The sequence below is a fragment of the Bubalus kerabau genome, chromosome 20 (assembly GCF_029407905.1).
Source record: "Bubalus kerabau isolate K-KA32 ecotype Philippines breed swamp buffalo chromosome 20, PCC_UOA_SB_1v2, whole genome shotgun sequence".
NCBI classification, from domain to species: Eukaryota; Metazoa; Chordata; class Mammalia; order Artiodactyla; family Bovidae; genus Bubalus; species Bubalus kerabau.
This window is the reverse complement of record NC_073643.1, coordinates 9,284,883-9,300,654: the sequence shown is the minus strand read 5'-3', so window position 1 is coordinate 9,300,654 and position 15,772 is coordinate 9,284,883. Positions and strand designations below refer to the sequence as shown.

Sequence of the window (15,772 nt, the reverse complement as noted above, 5' to 3'; positions counted from 1 at the left end):
CAAAAGGTAAGGTCACAGGGTACTAGCTGAGCTAACACTCTGTAGAATGATTAGGGCACCTGCCCAGGATACAGTATATGCCTTAAACCAGTTGCCAATGCATGGTGTCATTTCTTTTATAGACAGAGTACACTAAGAACCAAGGAGTGGAAGTAGGAATGACCTCCCTTCTATTGCATATGATAAATCACCTATCAAAATTCTGCAAATCAGCCCCACAACCTTTAGACTGGTGAATTAGAAGGGTTGGGTAGGCAAGGGAGATATATTTCCACTAGGAACACACAGGCGTGTGCCAGTAAATTGGAAACTCAAATTGCTCTCCAACAGACAGAGGAGGTCCCTCTACCGGCTAGTGACTGGTCCTGATTACCAAGGGGGTTGCTGCTACCTAATGGGGGAATGGATGACTATGTCTAGATCCCAGGAATCTGTCCAATAGCAACAGTCAGTGAGAAACCATGGCAAACTAATAAAGGTGGGTCCTCAGCAGGAATGAAGGTTTGGATCTCTTCTACCAGTTAAAAAAAATCATGTTGGCCAAGAGGCTCAGAGGGCAGAAGGGCAATATTGCAATGATTATCAACTGACACCTCTTGGCCAGTTGTGGGATCGAGGACTGTACTATCTACATTTAATGATAAGCATTTACTTTTTTCTCTGCATGTGAGACAGCACTAATGTGTAAATAAGCAGTGATGGTGGTTAATATTATTGTTTAGCTCCGAGTGAAAGTCTGATTGAATGGACGTATTCCCAGATCATATAGAAACTGATAGAACTTTGTGTTTCCCCTGTTTTGTTCCCAATTATGTTCATGCAAATGAAAGGAAAAAATAGATGGACCGTGCTGGTTGATGTCCAATTGCCTCTCCGGATCCACTCTGCACCCACTCTGCCCGACTCTGCAGGCAGGATTACCTGGGAGGATGACTCCTGAGGACCGCGGCACCAGTGCTCCCTTGCCTTTCAGCTATCAAATGGTTCAGCCATCAGGGGGCATCAGGGGGGATTTGAAGGGTAGAAGGAGAGAGAGATTGGAGTATTTCTTCCCCACTACCAGACCACTGGCGACGATTATGTTCCCCCACCTGTGGTTAACCTCTCTTTTCATGACCACGTTCCTGCTGGGTTTTGATAACACCTCCACCTCCCCTCACACCTTCATACCTCAAGGTGGCACCGCTTCCTGCTGTTGACAATCCCAAGAGCTTTAACATCCCTTACTGGTTCTCCCAACCCTGCCCACATCTCTGTCTGTGGTCCTTTCATTAAACTCTCTTCTGTTAAACCTACTTGTTTTTTCAGGGCAAGAACTGAACTCATTATTTTTGAAATAGTTGTTATTAAGGTTTAAATAACATGCAACACAATGCACAGAGTTTAAGTGTACAGTGTAGTGACAGAGTACATACACTCGGGTGACCATCATCCGCATCATACAAGATGCTCTCATTTCTTCAGAAGCTCTGTGTGTTCCCACCTCCTCAAAGGACCACACCATTGTTTTCACCACAGATTAGTCCCGCCCCTTTGTGAACTTCATATAAAAATGGAATCATGCAGGGACTTGCCTGGTGGTCCCCCGTACAGTATGAACTCTTTTGCTAAATTTCACTTATCATATTTTTGAGATTCATCCATGTGATTGAGTGCATAAATATTTACTTCCTCTAACTGATGAAGGGTATTCTATCGCATAAACATGATGCAATTTGTTTTTCTATTCCGTCAATGGATGACATGTGGGTTGCTCCCAGTTTTTAGTTATTGTGACTAAAGCTGCTATGAGATTTGGGTATAAATCTTTTTGTGGACATTCACTTTTTTTTTTTTTTTTTGGATATACACCCAGGAGTGGAATTCTCTGTCTTTGGGGAGGTGTATTTTAACTTTATATGAAATAACCAAATAGTTCTCTAAAACAATTGTACCAATTAAACCTTTAGAGCGTGCTCTCTCTCCAAATCAGGCCAGGCCAACACAGGCCTGAATAAAGACAAACTTGAAAATGTCATTCGGATTCGCTAGTAATATCCAATGGACTATTCTAAAAAAACGGTGGTAGGCACAGTTCCTGAAGCAAGCAAAGAGCAGCTCCTCCTACAGGTGCCTCCTGTCCCCTCCCCCACCGTTCTCAGCGATCACCAGGCGTCAGAAGGTCCCCTCCAGCCCAGACGTGTGAATTCTCACTCCTCAGCTTACCAGCTAGCTGTTAGAAGATGAACAGTTAAGTAAATTCATTTACACTTACACGTGAATGACTGTCAGGCCTTTTAGGGGAAAAGGAGTCTCGCTAGTCCGTGGTGTCACTCCTCGGAATGAGGCTGGCCAGTTAGTTTTCTTTAAAAAAAAAAAAAAAATTCTTCCACTCTAGGAGGACTCCAGCTGCAAAATCAAGAAGCAGAGGACAGAGTTAGGCATCCGATTTTTCCCGGTCCTCCTGGAGGGGCTAGGCCTCTCAAGACCGCGTCCCCCATTCTCAGAGGGTCCCCAGGCAGGCAGGGATTCCCTGAAGCCGGTGCTCCGGTCTCCCGCCTCCTCAAGCCCTTCCCCTTCGTCCGGGAGGCGCCCTGGGAGCCTGCCGTCCGTCCGGCGCAGCCTCCTTTGGCACCGAGACCTCCAGGTGCCCAGCGCGAAGGCGGAGCCGGGCTGCCGCCGCCTCCCCGGCGCCGCGGACGAGACCCCCGGGAGTTTGGGCCCCCGCGCTGCGGCTCCGGCGTCCCCAGCCTCCCAGGCCCGCCACGCTCCCCCCTCTCTGCGTGAGCGGAGCTAAGCCTGCGACGCGCGAACACAGCGCCTCGCGCGGAGCCGAGGGGCGCGCGCCGGGCAGCTGCGCGGGCAGCGGAATCTCGGCGCGGTCGGAGCCCGCGCTCCAGCTGCGGGCCCACGGACGCCCGCACCATGGCTGCCGAGGGACCCGGCTCCGGCGCCCGGCTCTGGGCTGCGGCGCTGCTCCTTCTTGGCCTGCCGCGCCTCTCCACGCCGGCGAATGGTGAGTGTCCGTGGAGCGTCCACGAGGCGGCGGGCCCCGGGTGGCTCATAGGGTCTCGGTAGGGAAAGCGAAGCTCGCTTGGGCTGCCCCCTGGGACGAGCCCAGAGCACGGCCAGCTGGGGCGAGAACGAGGCGAGTGGCCGTCCTGCCACCCTGCGTCCCCCCTCCCGGCTCTTCGAGTAGCCTCGAGCCGAAACGCGCCCTGGAGTCCCTCAACCACCCCTTCCTGCGGGGCGCGCACCGGAGAAAGCCTGTGCTTTGATCTCACAGCTCTGCCGCTAGCTTTCCAAGATCTTGAAAAGTCTGCAAAATGACATCACGTCTAGGGTGCCTGGAACCTCCGTTGCAGAGATATGATTTCCCACGTCTATTAAATGTGCTCCTAATTGCACCGCCGGTGATTACAAGACTCCCTCGGAGTTTTGGCTTGGTCTAGGAAGAGCTGAAAGATGAGAGGAAATCAGGCGAAAGAGAGAGGAGAATATACTGGGGAGAGACGATGGCACGTGCAAAGGCCCTGTGAGTGGCAGGGAAAATGGGATAAATGATAGAGTGGCTAGAGTGCAAAGTTCAAGGTGAGGCTGTCCTTCCACAAGAAGCTGGAGAAATAGGTAAGAACCAGATTGTTGCAGATTTTCGAGAATTGACCCATCTTTTTGCTCGTTTGTTGAGCCTGAATTCAGGTTTCAATACTTCTCTTAAATTAGCAGAATCACAACCTTAGATCAGCTCAGTTTCAAAAAGCTAATTTAGCTGTTCAATCAAAATCCCTATTGATTTGTGCAGAAGGATATGATGAAAAAGAAGTCATGAGTTCTCACATCCGTGAGGAGTTTCTAGTAAATCAAGCTTGGGACAAGTTAGGTTGATGAAGTAAAAAAAACTCTTGGCTGATTCAGGATGCTTTGTCTATCTTAAAATGTCATCACTATTTAGCCAACAATATTGGGTGAAAGGAGAAGATTTGACAAAAAAGAAGCACAGTGGTTAGGGAAAGGAGAAAGCCTGAGGAAAACCTCCAGGTATTATCTTAGAAGTTTTGTCTTAAGTGCCATATTGTAGGACTCTTTGGTCATAATTAAGGTCAGTGTCTTATTTCTCCATATCCTCAGAGAGAGTGTGTGAGAAAAAAAACAACACTGTTAACTTTGAAAGCTTCTAGTGAACCCTGTTAATTTTTAATTAAGATAAAATTCATGTACAATTTACCATTTTAAAATGCACAATTCAAGTGTTTTTTAATATAGTCCTTATGTTTTACAACCATCACTACTCTCTAATTTCTGAGTATTTTCATCACCCCAAAAGAAATTCCATCCCTATAAGCAGCCAATCCACTCTTAGTTCTTTGGTGTAGTAGTTTTTGGCCGGACATTGAGTCATGAAAAATTAAGCTGATTTTAAAGAATGCAACTAGAATAAATTGGAGCTAGTACTAACTTTTGAACAATGTATACTATTGTACCCATTTTATTTCCTTTTAAAGAAATATCCTGCAATCCATGAGACTTTCATTTCACCCCATTATAACTGCTTAAGTGGAATGCCAGATGGATATGGAGCAATATGGCTTGATTTGGATCATAGAAACTTTAAGACAGAAATATCATCAGACAAGGAGAAAGCACCAAGCCTGGCTGTTGTTTAGTTGCTAAGTTGTGTGCGACTCGCTGCCACCCCATGGACCAAAGCACACCAGGCTCCTCTGTCCTTCCCTATCCCCCTTTTCTTGTTAACACTTGCCAGAAATGCCTCCATTTCTCCCTTTTCTCCTTTCCTTCTCCCTTCTTCCCCAATGGCGAACTATAGGTACCTTTGCTTTCAAGAAACTCCAGTTGCTGAGCTCCAACTTCTATAACAGAGCCATTGAAGAAATTAGAATCTATTTATGAAAGGAATCTTTTCTTTACTAAATCTATGCTTAACTACCACCACTTTTCACACTTAGGGATTTGTGTTCTACGGTGATGGAAGGAGGAAGATGAAATGTGCAGCTAACCTGATGTGTTAGGACATTTGAAGAGAGAATTTGGTGTTATTAAAAATTCCATAGACCTATTAAAAAATAAGTCAAACTCAAATGACATTTAGTTTTCCATTGGACTAATTAGATATGTATCTTATACATAAAAGAGACCTGCTACTGTAATTTTAAAATATTTTTGAAACTGAAAAATATCTTCTCATTAACTGGATGCAAATTAACTGTGTTTGGGTAATGATTGAAGGAAAAGATCATTAATTCAACAGGTAATTTGAGTGTCTACCTTATGCTAGGTTACTACCCTTGCTGTTGAGGATAGAATGGCAAGGAGAAAAAGTTCCTTGTTATCAGGGAGCTTAAAATCCAATAGGGGAGGGACTTCCCTGGTGGCTAAGACTCCATGCTCCCATTGCAGGGTCCCAGGTTCAATCCCTCGTCGGGGAACTAGATCCCACGTAGTGCAACGAAAGATCCCTCATGTGGCAGCTAAAAGATTCCACATGCTTCAACTAAGCCGTGGCCCGACAAAAGAAAAAAAATCCAGTGGGGGGAAGAGACTCATTAGGCAAATAATTATGTGAACAAAATGTGAAATTGCAGTTCTGATAAAATTAAAGGACAGAAGTACTATGACAGCGTGTATCAGGAGATTTTTTCATTTGGTGTAGGAGGATCTGAAAGATGAGCAAGAACTGACCAGGCAAAGGGGGGAAGAAAAGGGATCTGAACAGAAAATGATGTACAAAGAAACTGTGAGTCACAGAGAAAATGGGACATGTGATAAGAAACAGAGTTCTGGAGTCCAGAGTCCAAGGTGGAAGTAGTTTGTGATGATGCTAGGAGAATTGACATGGGGCCAAGTTTTGTTTCAATCCCCAAACGGAAAGGAAAACATTGAATGGCTTCCAGTAGTAGAGTGACTGATCAGGTTTGCATTTTTAGAAGCTCGTCCTGAGAGTAGGAAGAACGGATAGGACCAGGGCAAGACTGGATGTGGAGAGACCATAAGGTGGTATTTCACTTGTCCAGGTGAGAGAGGCTGGGGATGGAAAGAAGGCTGGGGTGAACAGAAAGGGTCTGGACTGAAGAGAAGAATGTGAGTCATCCATGTCAAGATGGTCTGTGAAGCGACGTGTGTAAATGGAATCCTAAGGAAAGATTTTATAGCAAGATGACCTACTTTAGTTTCTCCACATATCCACTGAAGTATAAATACTGAACTAGTTCTAGTACTTTTTTAGTGGATTCCTTAGGATTTTCTACATTCCAAGATTATGTCGTTTGCAGATGTATTTTTCTTTTTTCCAATCTGGATGCTTTTTATTTCATTTTCTTGCCTAATTGCCTTGGAGAGAACTGCCAGTACAATGTTGAATAGACGTGGCAAGAGTGGATAATCCTTGTTGACAAGGATGGTAGCAGAAGGCATTCAGCATTTCACCATCAAGTGTAATGTCAGCTATGGGATTTTTGTAGATGCTTTTATCAGGTTGAAGAAATTCCTCTTCATTCCTAGTTTGTTGAATGCTTTTATCATGAAAAGGTATTGAATTTTTGTCAAGTGCCTTCCTGCATCTATTGAGATGGTCATGTAGTTTTTGGCCTTTATTCTATTGATAAATTGTATTCCCTTAATTGATTTGGGGGTATAAGTCAACCTTGTATTCCTGGGATAGATCCCACTTAGTCATAGTGTATAATTATTTTTTTTTAATTCTGCTGGACTTGCTTTGCTAGTATTTTTGTTGAGGATTTTTGTGTCTATATTTATGAGAGATAATGGCCTATAATTTTCTTTTCTTGTGTCTTTTGTCTGGGTTTGGCATTAGGGCAATGGTGGTCTCATAGATCAAGTTGGGAGGTGTTGCTCTCTGCTATTCTATTTTTTAGTTTTTATATCCTAATAGCCATTTTTTAAATTGAAGTATAGTTAATTTACAGTGTTTTATTAGTTTCAGGTATAGAGCAAAGTGATTCACTTTTTAATAGTCTTTTCCATTATAGGTTATTACAATATATTGAATATAGCTCCTTGTGTTACATAGTAGGTCTTTGTTGTTAATCTCTTTTATATATAGTGGTGCACATGTATTAATCCCAAACTCCTAATTTGTCTCCCCCCTCATCCTTTTTGGTAACCATATAAGTTTGTGTCTGTGAGTCGATTTTTGTTTTGTAAATAAGTTCATTTATATCATATTTTTAGATTCCACAAGTAAGTGACATCATATAATATTTGTCTTTGTCTGACTCACTTCACTTAGTATGATCAGCTCTAGGTCCATCCATGTTGCTGCAAATGGTATTATCCTTTTCACAGCTGAGTAATATTAATATTTTCCATCTTTTTGGTCATTCTACTACATTTTGGATGATGCCTTCTGATTTCTTTTTCAAGGATAAGTTCTTTGTTCAAATGTGTCTGATACGCAGTCAAAAACATTTATTACATTTTAAATTTATCATTTTTTATAAACATTTCTAGATTTCCTATTTTGTTCTTTTTCAAGTCAGCTTAGCAACTTTTTATAGCTTCCTATTCTTTGCAGATATTTTCAAATTAGTTATTTCTCTAAATATAGTCATCACCATTGTTTTGTAGTCTGTGCCTGTTAATACCAGTATTGGACTTATTTTTAGGTCAGTGTCTGTTACATGTCACATCTGTTGCTTCTGACTCACAGTGCCTGGTTTCCTTGAACTCTTTGCTGTGTTTTACTTTGGTGGTCATTGCCTTTGAAAAAGTGTTTGCATGGGATTTCCTGAAGCATAAGATAAAGGTGTTTTTGTTTTTGTTTTCCCCCTTCAGAGAGGAGTTAAAATTGTTCCTATGAGGTGTCTGGATAAATGTTAGTCTTGGGCCACTTTAGGCTACGTCCATGGCTTGAAGTATTCTAAACATCCATTTTTTGTTAGGACTACCGTTCTCAACGAAGGTTAGCATTTGGGTTCCTAGCACCAAGATGACGCCTCCAGCAGTCTTCAGAATGGGGGGAAGGGGATATAGTTTACCCTTGCCCACTCTCATCTTGAGAGTTTAACGTTTCCGACTCTCAGGTTCGTGTGCGCAGTGGCAGTGCTGGAGCAGGGAAGAGAGGTCTGTCAGATTCCTTGCATCATGTGAACCCTTGGCTTTCACTTTTATCTCGGGGTTTGACCATCAAAACCTGTGTCTAATTTCATAGCCCTTTTTTTCCAGATATACAAATGCTACTTATACAAAAGTGTCTTGAGGGTGCATGCTTGCTTCTTCAGGTAGGATTACCAAGATTAATATAGTTATTCAGGTCGTTTTCTGCACACTGGTACCATGTCTGAGGGAACTCCAGTCACCTACAGGTAATGTTTACTGTGAGAAGTTTTTGCATTTCTTTTATTATAGCTTTTGCTTCCAAAGCTGGGAAGATTACTGTGTTTGTGGTAATAATTTTACAGTAGACGACAGCTAAGTTTCTTATTTGATTAAGATCAATATTGAAAAGCAGACATATTACTTTGCCAACAAAGGTCTGTCTGGTCAAGGCTATGGTTTTTCCAGTGGTCATGTATGGATGTGAGAGTTGGACTGTGAAGAAAGCTGAGCACCAAAGAATTGATGCTTTTGAACTGTGGTGTTGGAGAAGACTCTTGAGAGTCCCTTGGACTGCAAGGAGATCCAACCAGTCCATTCTGAAGGAGATCAGCCCTGGGATTTCTTTGGAAGGAATGATGCTAAAGCTGAAACTCCAGTACTTTGGCCACCTCATGCGAAGAGTTGACTCATTGGAAAAGACTCTGATGCTGGGAGGGATTGGGGGCAGGAGGAGAAGGGGACGACAGAGGATGAGATGGCTGGATGGCATCACCGACTCGATGGACGTGAGTCTGAGTGAACTCCGGGAGTTGCTGAGGCCTAGTGTGTTGCAATTCATGGGGTCACAAAGAGTTGGACACGACTGAGCGACTCTACTGAACTGAACTGAACTGAATATTTTATGGTAATTTTGCTGACGGAAGTGAAACGTGACATTTTAGGTGGGCTTTTTCTCCCTGCCTTTACCTTAGATTTGACAGGGTCCCGACTTGGTCCCTTCAAGAGGTTGCTGGGGGCCCCAGCACACCCTCCTGCACAATGGTTTTCTTGCCTAAAGCTGTCCTTTGCTTTCAGACTCAGCTTTCACCTCTCCCTGAGTTCACATCCTATTCTACCCATCTCCCTATATTTCTTGAGGCTTCTTGCGCGTAAATTGATGTAGTGCCAGCAGCCAGGGTGCAAGAGACGAGGCTACTGCTCTCTTGGCCGGTGGGGAGAAATGCAGCAAACACAAGCACACTCATCATGGGAAGTGATGATGTCCTGAGACAGGAGGGAAGCAACCTGCTGGTGTGAGGTCACACTCCAGGCCAGGGCAGCAGAGGAAGGCAGAGCTGAGGCTGAATCAGGGCCTTGGACACCAAGTGACCCCACCCAGGGGAGCCTAGGACGCTGAGCTTTAGCATACGTGGTTTGTAAAGGGCCTTTTTATTTATTTTTATTCAGTATTTTGATTTTTATACAATTTTGAAGGTTACTTTCCATTTACAGGTGAGGGATCACACCATCATGGTTTTCTGGGTCATGAAGATCTTTTTGTACAGTTCTTCTGTGTATTCTTGCCACCCGTTCTTAATATCTTCTGCTTTGTTAGGTCCATACCATTTCTGTCCTTTATTGAGCCCATCTTTGCATGAAATGTTCCCTTGGTATCTCTGATTTCCTTGAGAGATCTCTAGTCTTTCCCATTCTATGGTTTTCCTGTATTTCTCTGCACTGATTACTGAGGAAGGCTTTCTTACCTTTCCTTGCTATTCTTTGGAACTCTGCATTCAGATGGGTATATCTTTCCTTTTCTTCTTTGCCTTTAGCTTCTCTTCTTTTCTCAGCTATTTGTAAGGCCTCCTCAGACAACCATTTTGCCTTTTTGCATTTCTTTTTCTTTTTCTTGGGGATGGTCTTGATCACTGCTTCCTGTACAATGTCATGAACCTCCGTCCATAGTTCTTCAAGCACTCTATCAGATCTAATCCCTTGAATCTGTCACTTCCACTGTATAATCGTAAGGGATTTAATTAAGGTCATACCTGAATGATCCAGTGATTTCCCCTACTTTCTTCAATTTAAGTCTGAATTTTGCAATAAGGAGTTCATGATCTGAGTCAGTCAGCTCCTGGTCTTGTTTTTGCTGACTGTATAGAGCTTCTCCATCTTTGGCTAGAAAGAATATAATCAACCTGATTTCAGTATTGACCATCTGGTGATGTCCATGTGTATAGTCATCTCTTGTGTTGTTGGAAGAGGGTGTTTGCTATTATGACCAGTGCATTCTCTTGGCAAAACTCTATTAGACTTTGTCCTGCTTCATTCCATACTCCAAGGCCAAACTTGCCTCTTACTCCAGGTATCTCTAAACTTCCTACTTTTGCATTCCAGTACCCTATAATGAATGCAAAAGTAGGAAGTTTAGAGGTACCTGGAGTAACAGGCAAATTTGGCCTTGGAGTATAGAATGAAGCAGTACCCTATAATGACGGAGAAGGCGATGGCACCCCACTCCAGTACTCTTGCCTGGAAAACCCCATGGATGGAGGAGCCTGGTGGGCTGCAGTCCATGGGGTTGCGAAGAGTTGGACACGACTGAGCGACTTCACTTTCACTTTTCACTTTTCATGCATTGGAGAAGGAAATGGCAACCCACTCCAGTGTTCTTGCCTGGAGAATCCCAGGGACTGGGGAGCCTAGTGGGCTGCCGTCTATGGGGTCACACAGAGTCGGATACGACTGAAGCGACTTAGCAGCACCCTATAATGAAAAGGACATCTCTTTTTGGGTGTTAGTTCTAGAAGGTCTTGTAGGTCTTCATAGTACTGTTCAACTTCAGCTTTTTCAGCATTATTGATCAGGGCATAGACTTGGATTACCATGATATAGAATGGTTTGCCTTGGAAACAAAGAGAGATCATTCTGTCATTTTTGAGACTGCACCCAAGTACTGCGTTTCAGACTCTTTTGTTGACTGTGAGGGCTACTCCATTTCTTCTAAGGGATTCTTGTCCACAGTAGTAGATATAATGGTCATCTGAGTTAAATTCACCCATTCCAGTCCATTTTAGTTCACTGATTCCTAAAATGTCAATGTTCACTCTTGCCATCTCCTGCTTGACCACTTCCAATTTACCCGGATTCGTGGACTTAACTTTCCCGGTTCCTATGCAGTATTATTCTTTACAGCATCGGACTTTACTTCCGTCACCAGTCACAGCCACAACTGGGCATTGTTTTCGCTTTGGTTCTGTCTCTTCAATCTTTCTGGAGTTATTTCTCCACTGATCTCCAGTAGCATATTGGGCACCTACTGACCTGGGGAGTTCATCTTTCAGTATCATATCTTTTTGCCTGTTCATACTGTTCATGGGGTTCTGAAGGCAAGAATACTGAAGTGGTTTGCACTCCCTTTTCCAGTGGACCACGTTTTGTCAGAAACGTTCTGTCCAGACATCCTGGAATGTGAAGTCAAGTGGGCCTTAGGAAGCACTACTACGAACATAGCTATTGAAGGTGATGGAATTTCAGCTGAGCCATTTCAAATCCTAAAATATGATGCTGTTAAAGTGCTGCACTCAATATACCAGCAAAGGTAACTCTGCAGTAGCCACAGGACTGGAAAAGGTCAGTTTTCATTCCAATCCCAAAGAACAGCAATGCCAAAGAATGTTCAAACTACTGCACAATTGCACTCATCTCACACGCTAGCAAAGTAATCCTCAAAATCCTTCAAGTGAGGCTTCAACAGTATGTGAACCGAGAACTTCCAAGTCTTCAAGCTGGATTTAGAAAATGCAGAGGAAGCAGAGATCAAATTGCCAACATCCACTGGATCACAGAAAAAACAAGAGAGTTCCAGAAAAACATCTACTTCTGCTTTATTGACTACACCAAAGCCTTTGACTGTGTGGATCACAACAAACTGTGGAAAATTCTTCAAGAGATGAATACCAGACCACCTGACTTGCCTCCTGAGAAATCTGTATGCAGGTCAAGAAGCAACAGTTAGAACCAGACATGGAACAACAGACTGGTTCCACATTGGGAAAGGAGAACGTCAAGGCTGTACATTGTCACCTTGCTTATTTCACTTATATGCAGAGTACATCATGCGAAGTGCTGGTCTAGATGAGGCACAAGCTGGAATCAAGATTGCAGGGAGAAATATCAATAACCTCAGATACGCAGAAGACACTACCATTATGGCAGAAAGTGAAGATGAACTAAAGAGCCTCTTGATGAAAGTGAAAGAGGAAAGTGAAAAAGTTGGCTTAAAACTCAACATTCAAAAAATTAAGATCATGGCATTTGGTTCCATCACTTCATGGCAAACAAATAGGGAAACAATGGAACGGTGAGAGACTTTATTTTTCTGGGCTCCAAAATCACTGCAGATGGTGACTGCAGCCATGAAATTAAAAGACACTTGCTCCTTGGAAGAAAAACTATGACCAACCTAGACAGCATATTAAAAAGCAGGGATGTTACTATGCTGACAAAGATCCTCCTAGTCAAAGCTATGGTTTTTCCAGTAGTCACACATGGATGTGAGAGTTGGACTATAAAGAAAAATGAGCACTGAAGAATTGATGCTTGTGAACTGTGGTGTTGGAGAAGACGCTTGAGAGTCCCTTGGACTGCAAGGAGATCCAACCAGTCCATCCTAAAGGCGATCAGTCCTGGGTGTTAAGGACTGATGCTGAAGCTGAAACTCCAATACTTTGGCCACCTGATTTGAAGAGCTGACTCATTGCAAAAGACCCTGATGCTGGGAAAGATTGAAGGTGGGAGGAGAAGGGGATGACAGAGGATGAGATGGTTGAGTGGCATCACTGGCTGGATGGACGTGAGTTTGAGCAAACTCCGGGAGTTGGTGATGGACAAGAAGCCTGGAGTGCTGCAGTCCCTTGTCTTGCAGTTACAAAGATTACAAAATACTGGCTATACTCCCTGCGTTGTGCAACACGTGCTTGAGCCTGTCTGACACTCGGTGGTTTGTGCCTCCCCCACCCCCGCGTCTCCCCTCGCCCTTCATTCTCCCCACTGCTTTGTTCTCTGTATCTGTGAGTCTGCTTCTTTTTTGTTATATTCACCAGTTTGTTGTATTTTTTAGATTCCACATTTAAGTGATATTGTCTTTGTCTGACATATTTCCCTTACTATAACGCATTTGAAGTCCACCCATGTTGCTGCAAATGGCAAAATTTCGTTCTTTTTTATAGATGAATATTATTCCGTTGTGTATATCTCTCTATCCATTCATTTACTGATATACAGTCAGGATGTTTCCTTGTCTTGGCAAGGAAATTGCCAAGCATTGTAAATAATGCCTCTAAGCATCTTTTTAAATGGAAGATTTGAAGGACTTACCCAGATAAACATGCCAGAGCAGTTAGTTACTTTTTTTTTTAAGAGTAAAAAATTGTAATTGTCATCGCTTGGCCCCAGGGATGAGCGCATTGAGGTAGTTGCTGTGCTTCAGTCTTTAAGCAAGTGGGAGAGACTGCAGTCCTGACAGGTGTTTGCCCGGGGGGTGTCTGCTGAGGTTAAATTCCCTTGGATCCTGGAATCAGCCTGTGTCCGTGCTTGTCCTCACACAGGGAAGCTCTTCGTGCTAGAGTCTCAGAACGGCTCTCAGGGCCTGGCACTGGAGGCTGCGCGGCTTTCCTGCAGAAGCAGAGGTGCTCACCTGGTGTCTGCAGATGAGCTGCGGAGGGTGGTCCAGGACTGCGCGTTGGCGGTGTGCACCACGGGCTGGCTGGCGGACGGCACCCTAGGGTAAGTCAGGCCAGCTGAGGGCACTCTCCTTCCAGCTCCTCCACTACCCCATCAGGGCTGATTGGGTGGCTCAATAACTGTTCTGTTGAGGCACCAGGATAGACAGTGCAGTGGGCTATGGCTTGCAGTATGGTTTTTGTTTTGAGTTCTCATATAAAAACATATCTCTGGAGTTCTGTTGCAGTCTTTTCCCCCTTGCTTTGTTATTTTGAATTGCCTTTTAGGTTACAAAAATAATACATGCTCATAAAAATTTCAGGTAATATATATATATATAAAGCACAAAGTGAGTTTCTCTCTTCTTTCCTACCTCAGAGTCGATGACCCTTAACTGTTTGACATATGTTCTTTATCTCTTTTTCTCTGGGGACGTTCATCTGCATCCATGAGAAAAGAGGAACATGGCATGGAGGTTTTAAAATATAATTACAAATTCTTTCACATTACTCCCATTGAGAAGTGGGGTCAGTGTCCTTTCCCTTTGTATTTTGTTTGTTTTTATATCACTCCTTATTTTTTTGGCCTCACCATGTGACCTGCGGGATCTTCATTCCCCACCCAGGGATCAAGCCCTTGCCTCCTGCAGGAGAGGCACAGGGTCTTAACCACTAGGCTGCCAGGGAAGTCCCAGTGTCCTCTACCTTTGAATGAGGGATAGCATAGCATTGCCATGACGGGTAGAACACAGCAGGAGTGATACTCTGAGGCTAGGTTGGAAAAAGCCACTTTCTGATTTCTGGGGACACTTACTTTTGAGATGCTACCACTGAGAAGTCCTAGGAAGCCCAGGCCACATGGAAATGCCCTGCGTATGTACTCTCACCAATAGCCCCAACTGATTTCCCAGCCACTAGCGAGCATTAACTGCCTCTGGGTGATTCCAACCCCCAGCTATTGAGTGAGCCAGCCCAGCCTTAGAAGAGTCTCCCCAGCTCAGCCTTAGACATTGTATAGCAGAGACAAGCCTTTCCCATCGTGCCCTATCTGAATTCCTGACCCTTGGAATCCTTGTGGAGAAATAATTCTGTGGCTGGCTAGGAGAAAACATCCCATTAGTGCTGCTAACTGCTCTGTTTATTAGTCATAAACAGAGAGGGCAGGAGCCATTCCACTTTTTCCTTCATGCCACAGGAATGTGAGAGAAGAAATGGGCTCCAAGAACTGCTTGACCCTGAAGATGTCTGGCTGGGAAATAGCCATAGAAAACATACACAACCATGCTGATTCACATCCCCAAAGGTGAAGCAGCAATTGAATAAAGAGAAAAAATGAAACAACCTCCAGAACTTTTCAGTGAGTCTGGAATTGTGACTCTCTCTGCCTTGTATTTTACTTCCAAGGTCCTAAATCAACAAAATATGACCAATGATAATACATGTTTCCCTAGTGTAGTTAAGTATGGATACTTTTAATAATTCTGTTACTATCATTGAATCAGACAATCAAGGTATTCAGAGATTCTAAAGAGCCAGCTTGGAGCCAGGCTTAGGTCTCCTAGGCATTACAAATAGAAACGAAGTCATTGGAAAGGTTTATCTTCTCTGGGTTTGCTATAATGTGTTAAAACATATTACATAGTGGATCTCTACCTTGCTTAGATGATATTTCTTTATACAGTAAACATGCTTATTTGAAATATTTACTAAATGACATATTAAAATAGTTTTCCATGTTAATATTTCTGGAACCATGAAGTATCTGACCGTTAGTAGTACATTTCACTGTGGGTCCATCTCCCCTCCCCACCAAAGACTATCAAATGCACAGTGCAAGGACTTCCCCGGAGGCCCAATGGCTAGGATTCCACGCTCCTAATGTGGGGCCCTCGGGTTTGATCCCTGGTCAAAGAAATAGATCCCAGATGCCGCAACTACTAAAATAAAAAATCCTGCATGCCACAATGAAGATCAAAGATCTCACATGTTACAATTCAGACTCGGTGCAGCCAAACAAA

General features: G+C 43.6%; 1 protein-coding gene across 1 annotated transcript in view; it reads left to right on the top strand.

Moving 5' to 3' along the window:
- The first annotated feature begins 2,589 nt into the window (after positions 1–2,589).
- Positions 2,590–15,772, top strand: part of SUSD5 (sushi domain containing 5) — a 43,376-nt gene continuing 30,193 nt past the window's right edge. Inside the window, exons 1-2 of the mRNA XM_055558210.1 lie at positions 2,590–2,995; positions 13,641–13,818. Coding sequence (XP_055414185.1) covers positions 2,905–2,995; positions 13,641–13,818 — 269 coding nt within the window. The 5' untranslated portion in view covers positions 2,590–2,904. The remainder of the gene's footprint in view (positions 2,996–13,640; positions 13,819–15,772) is intronic.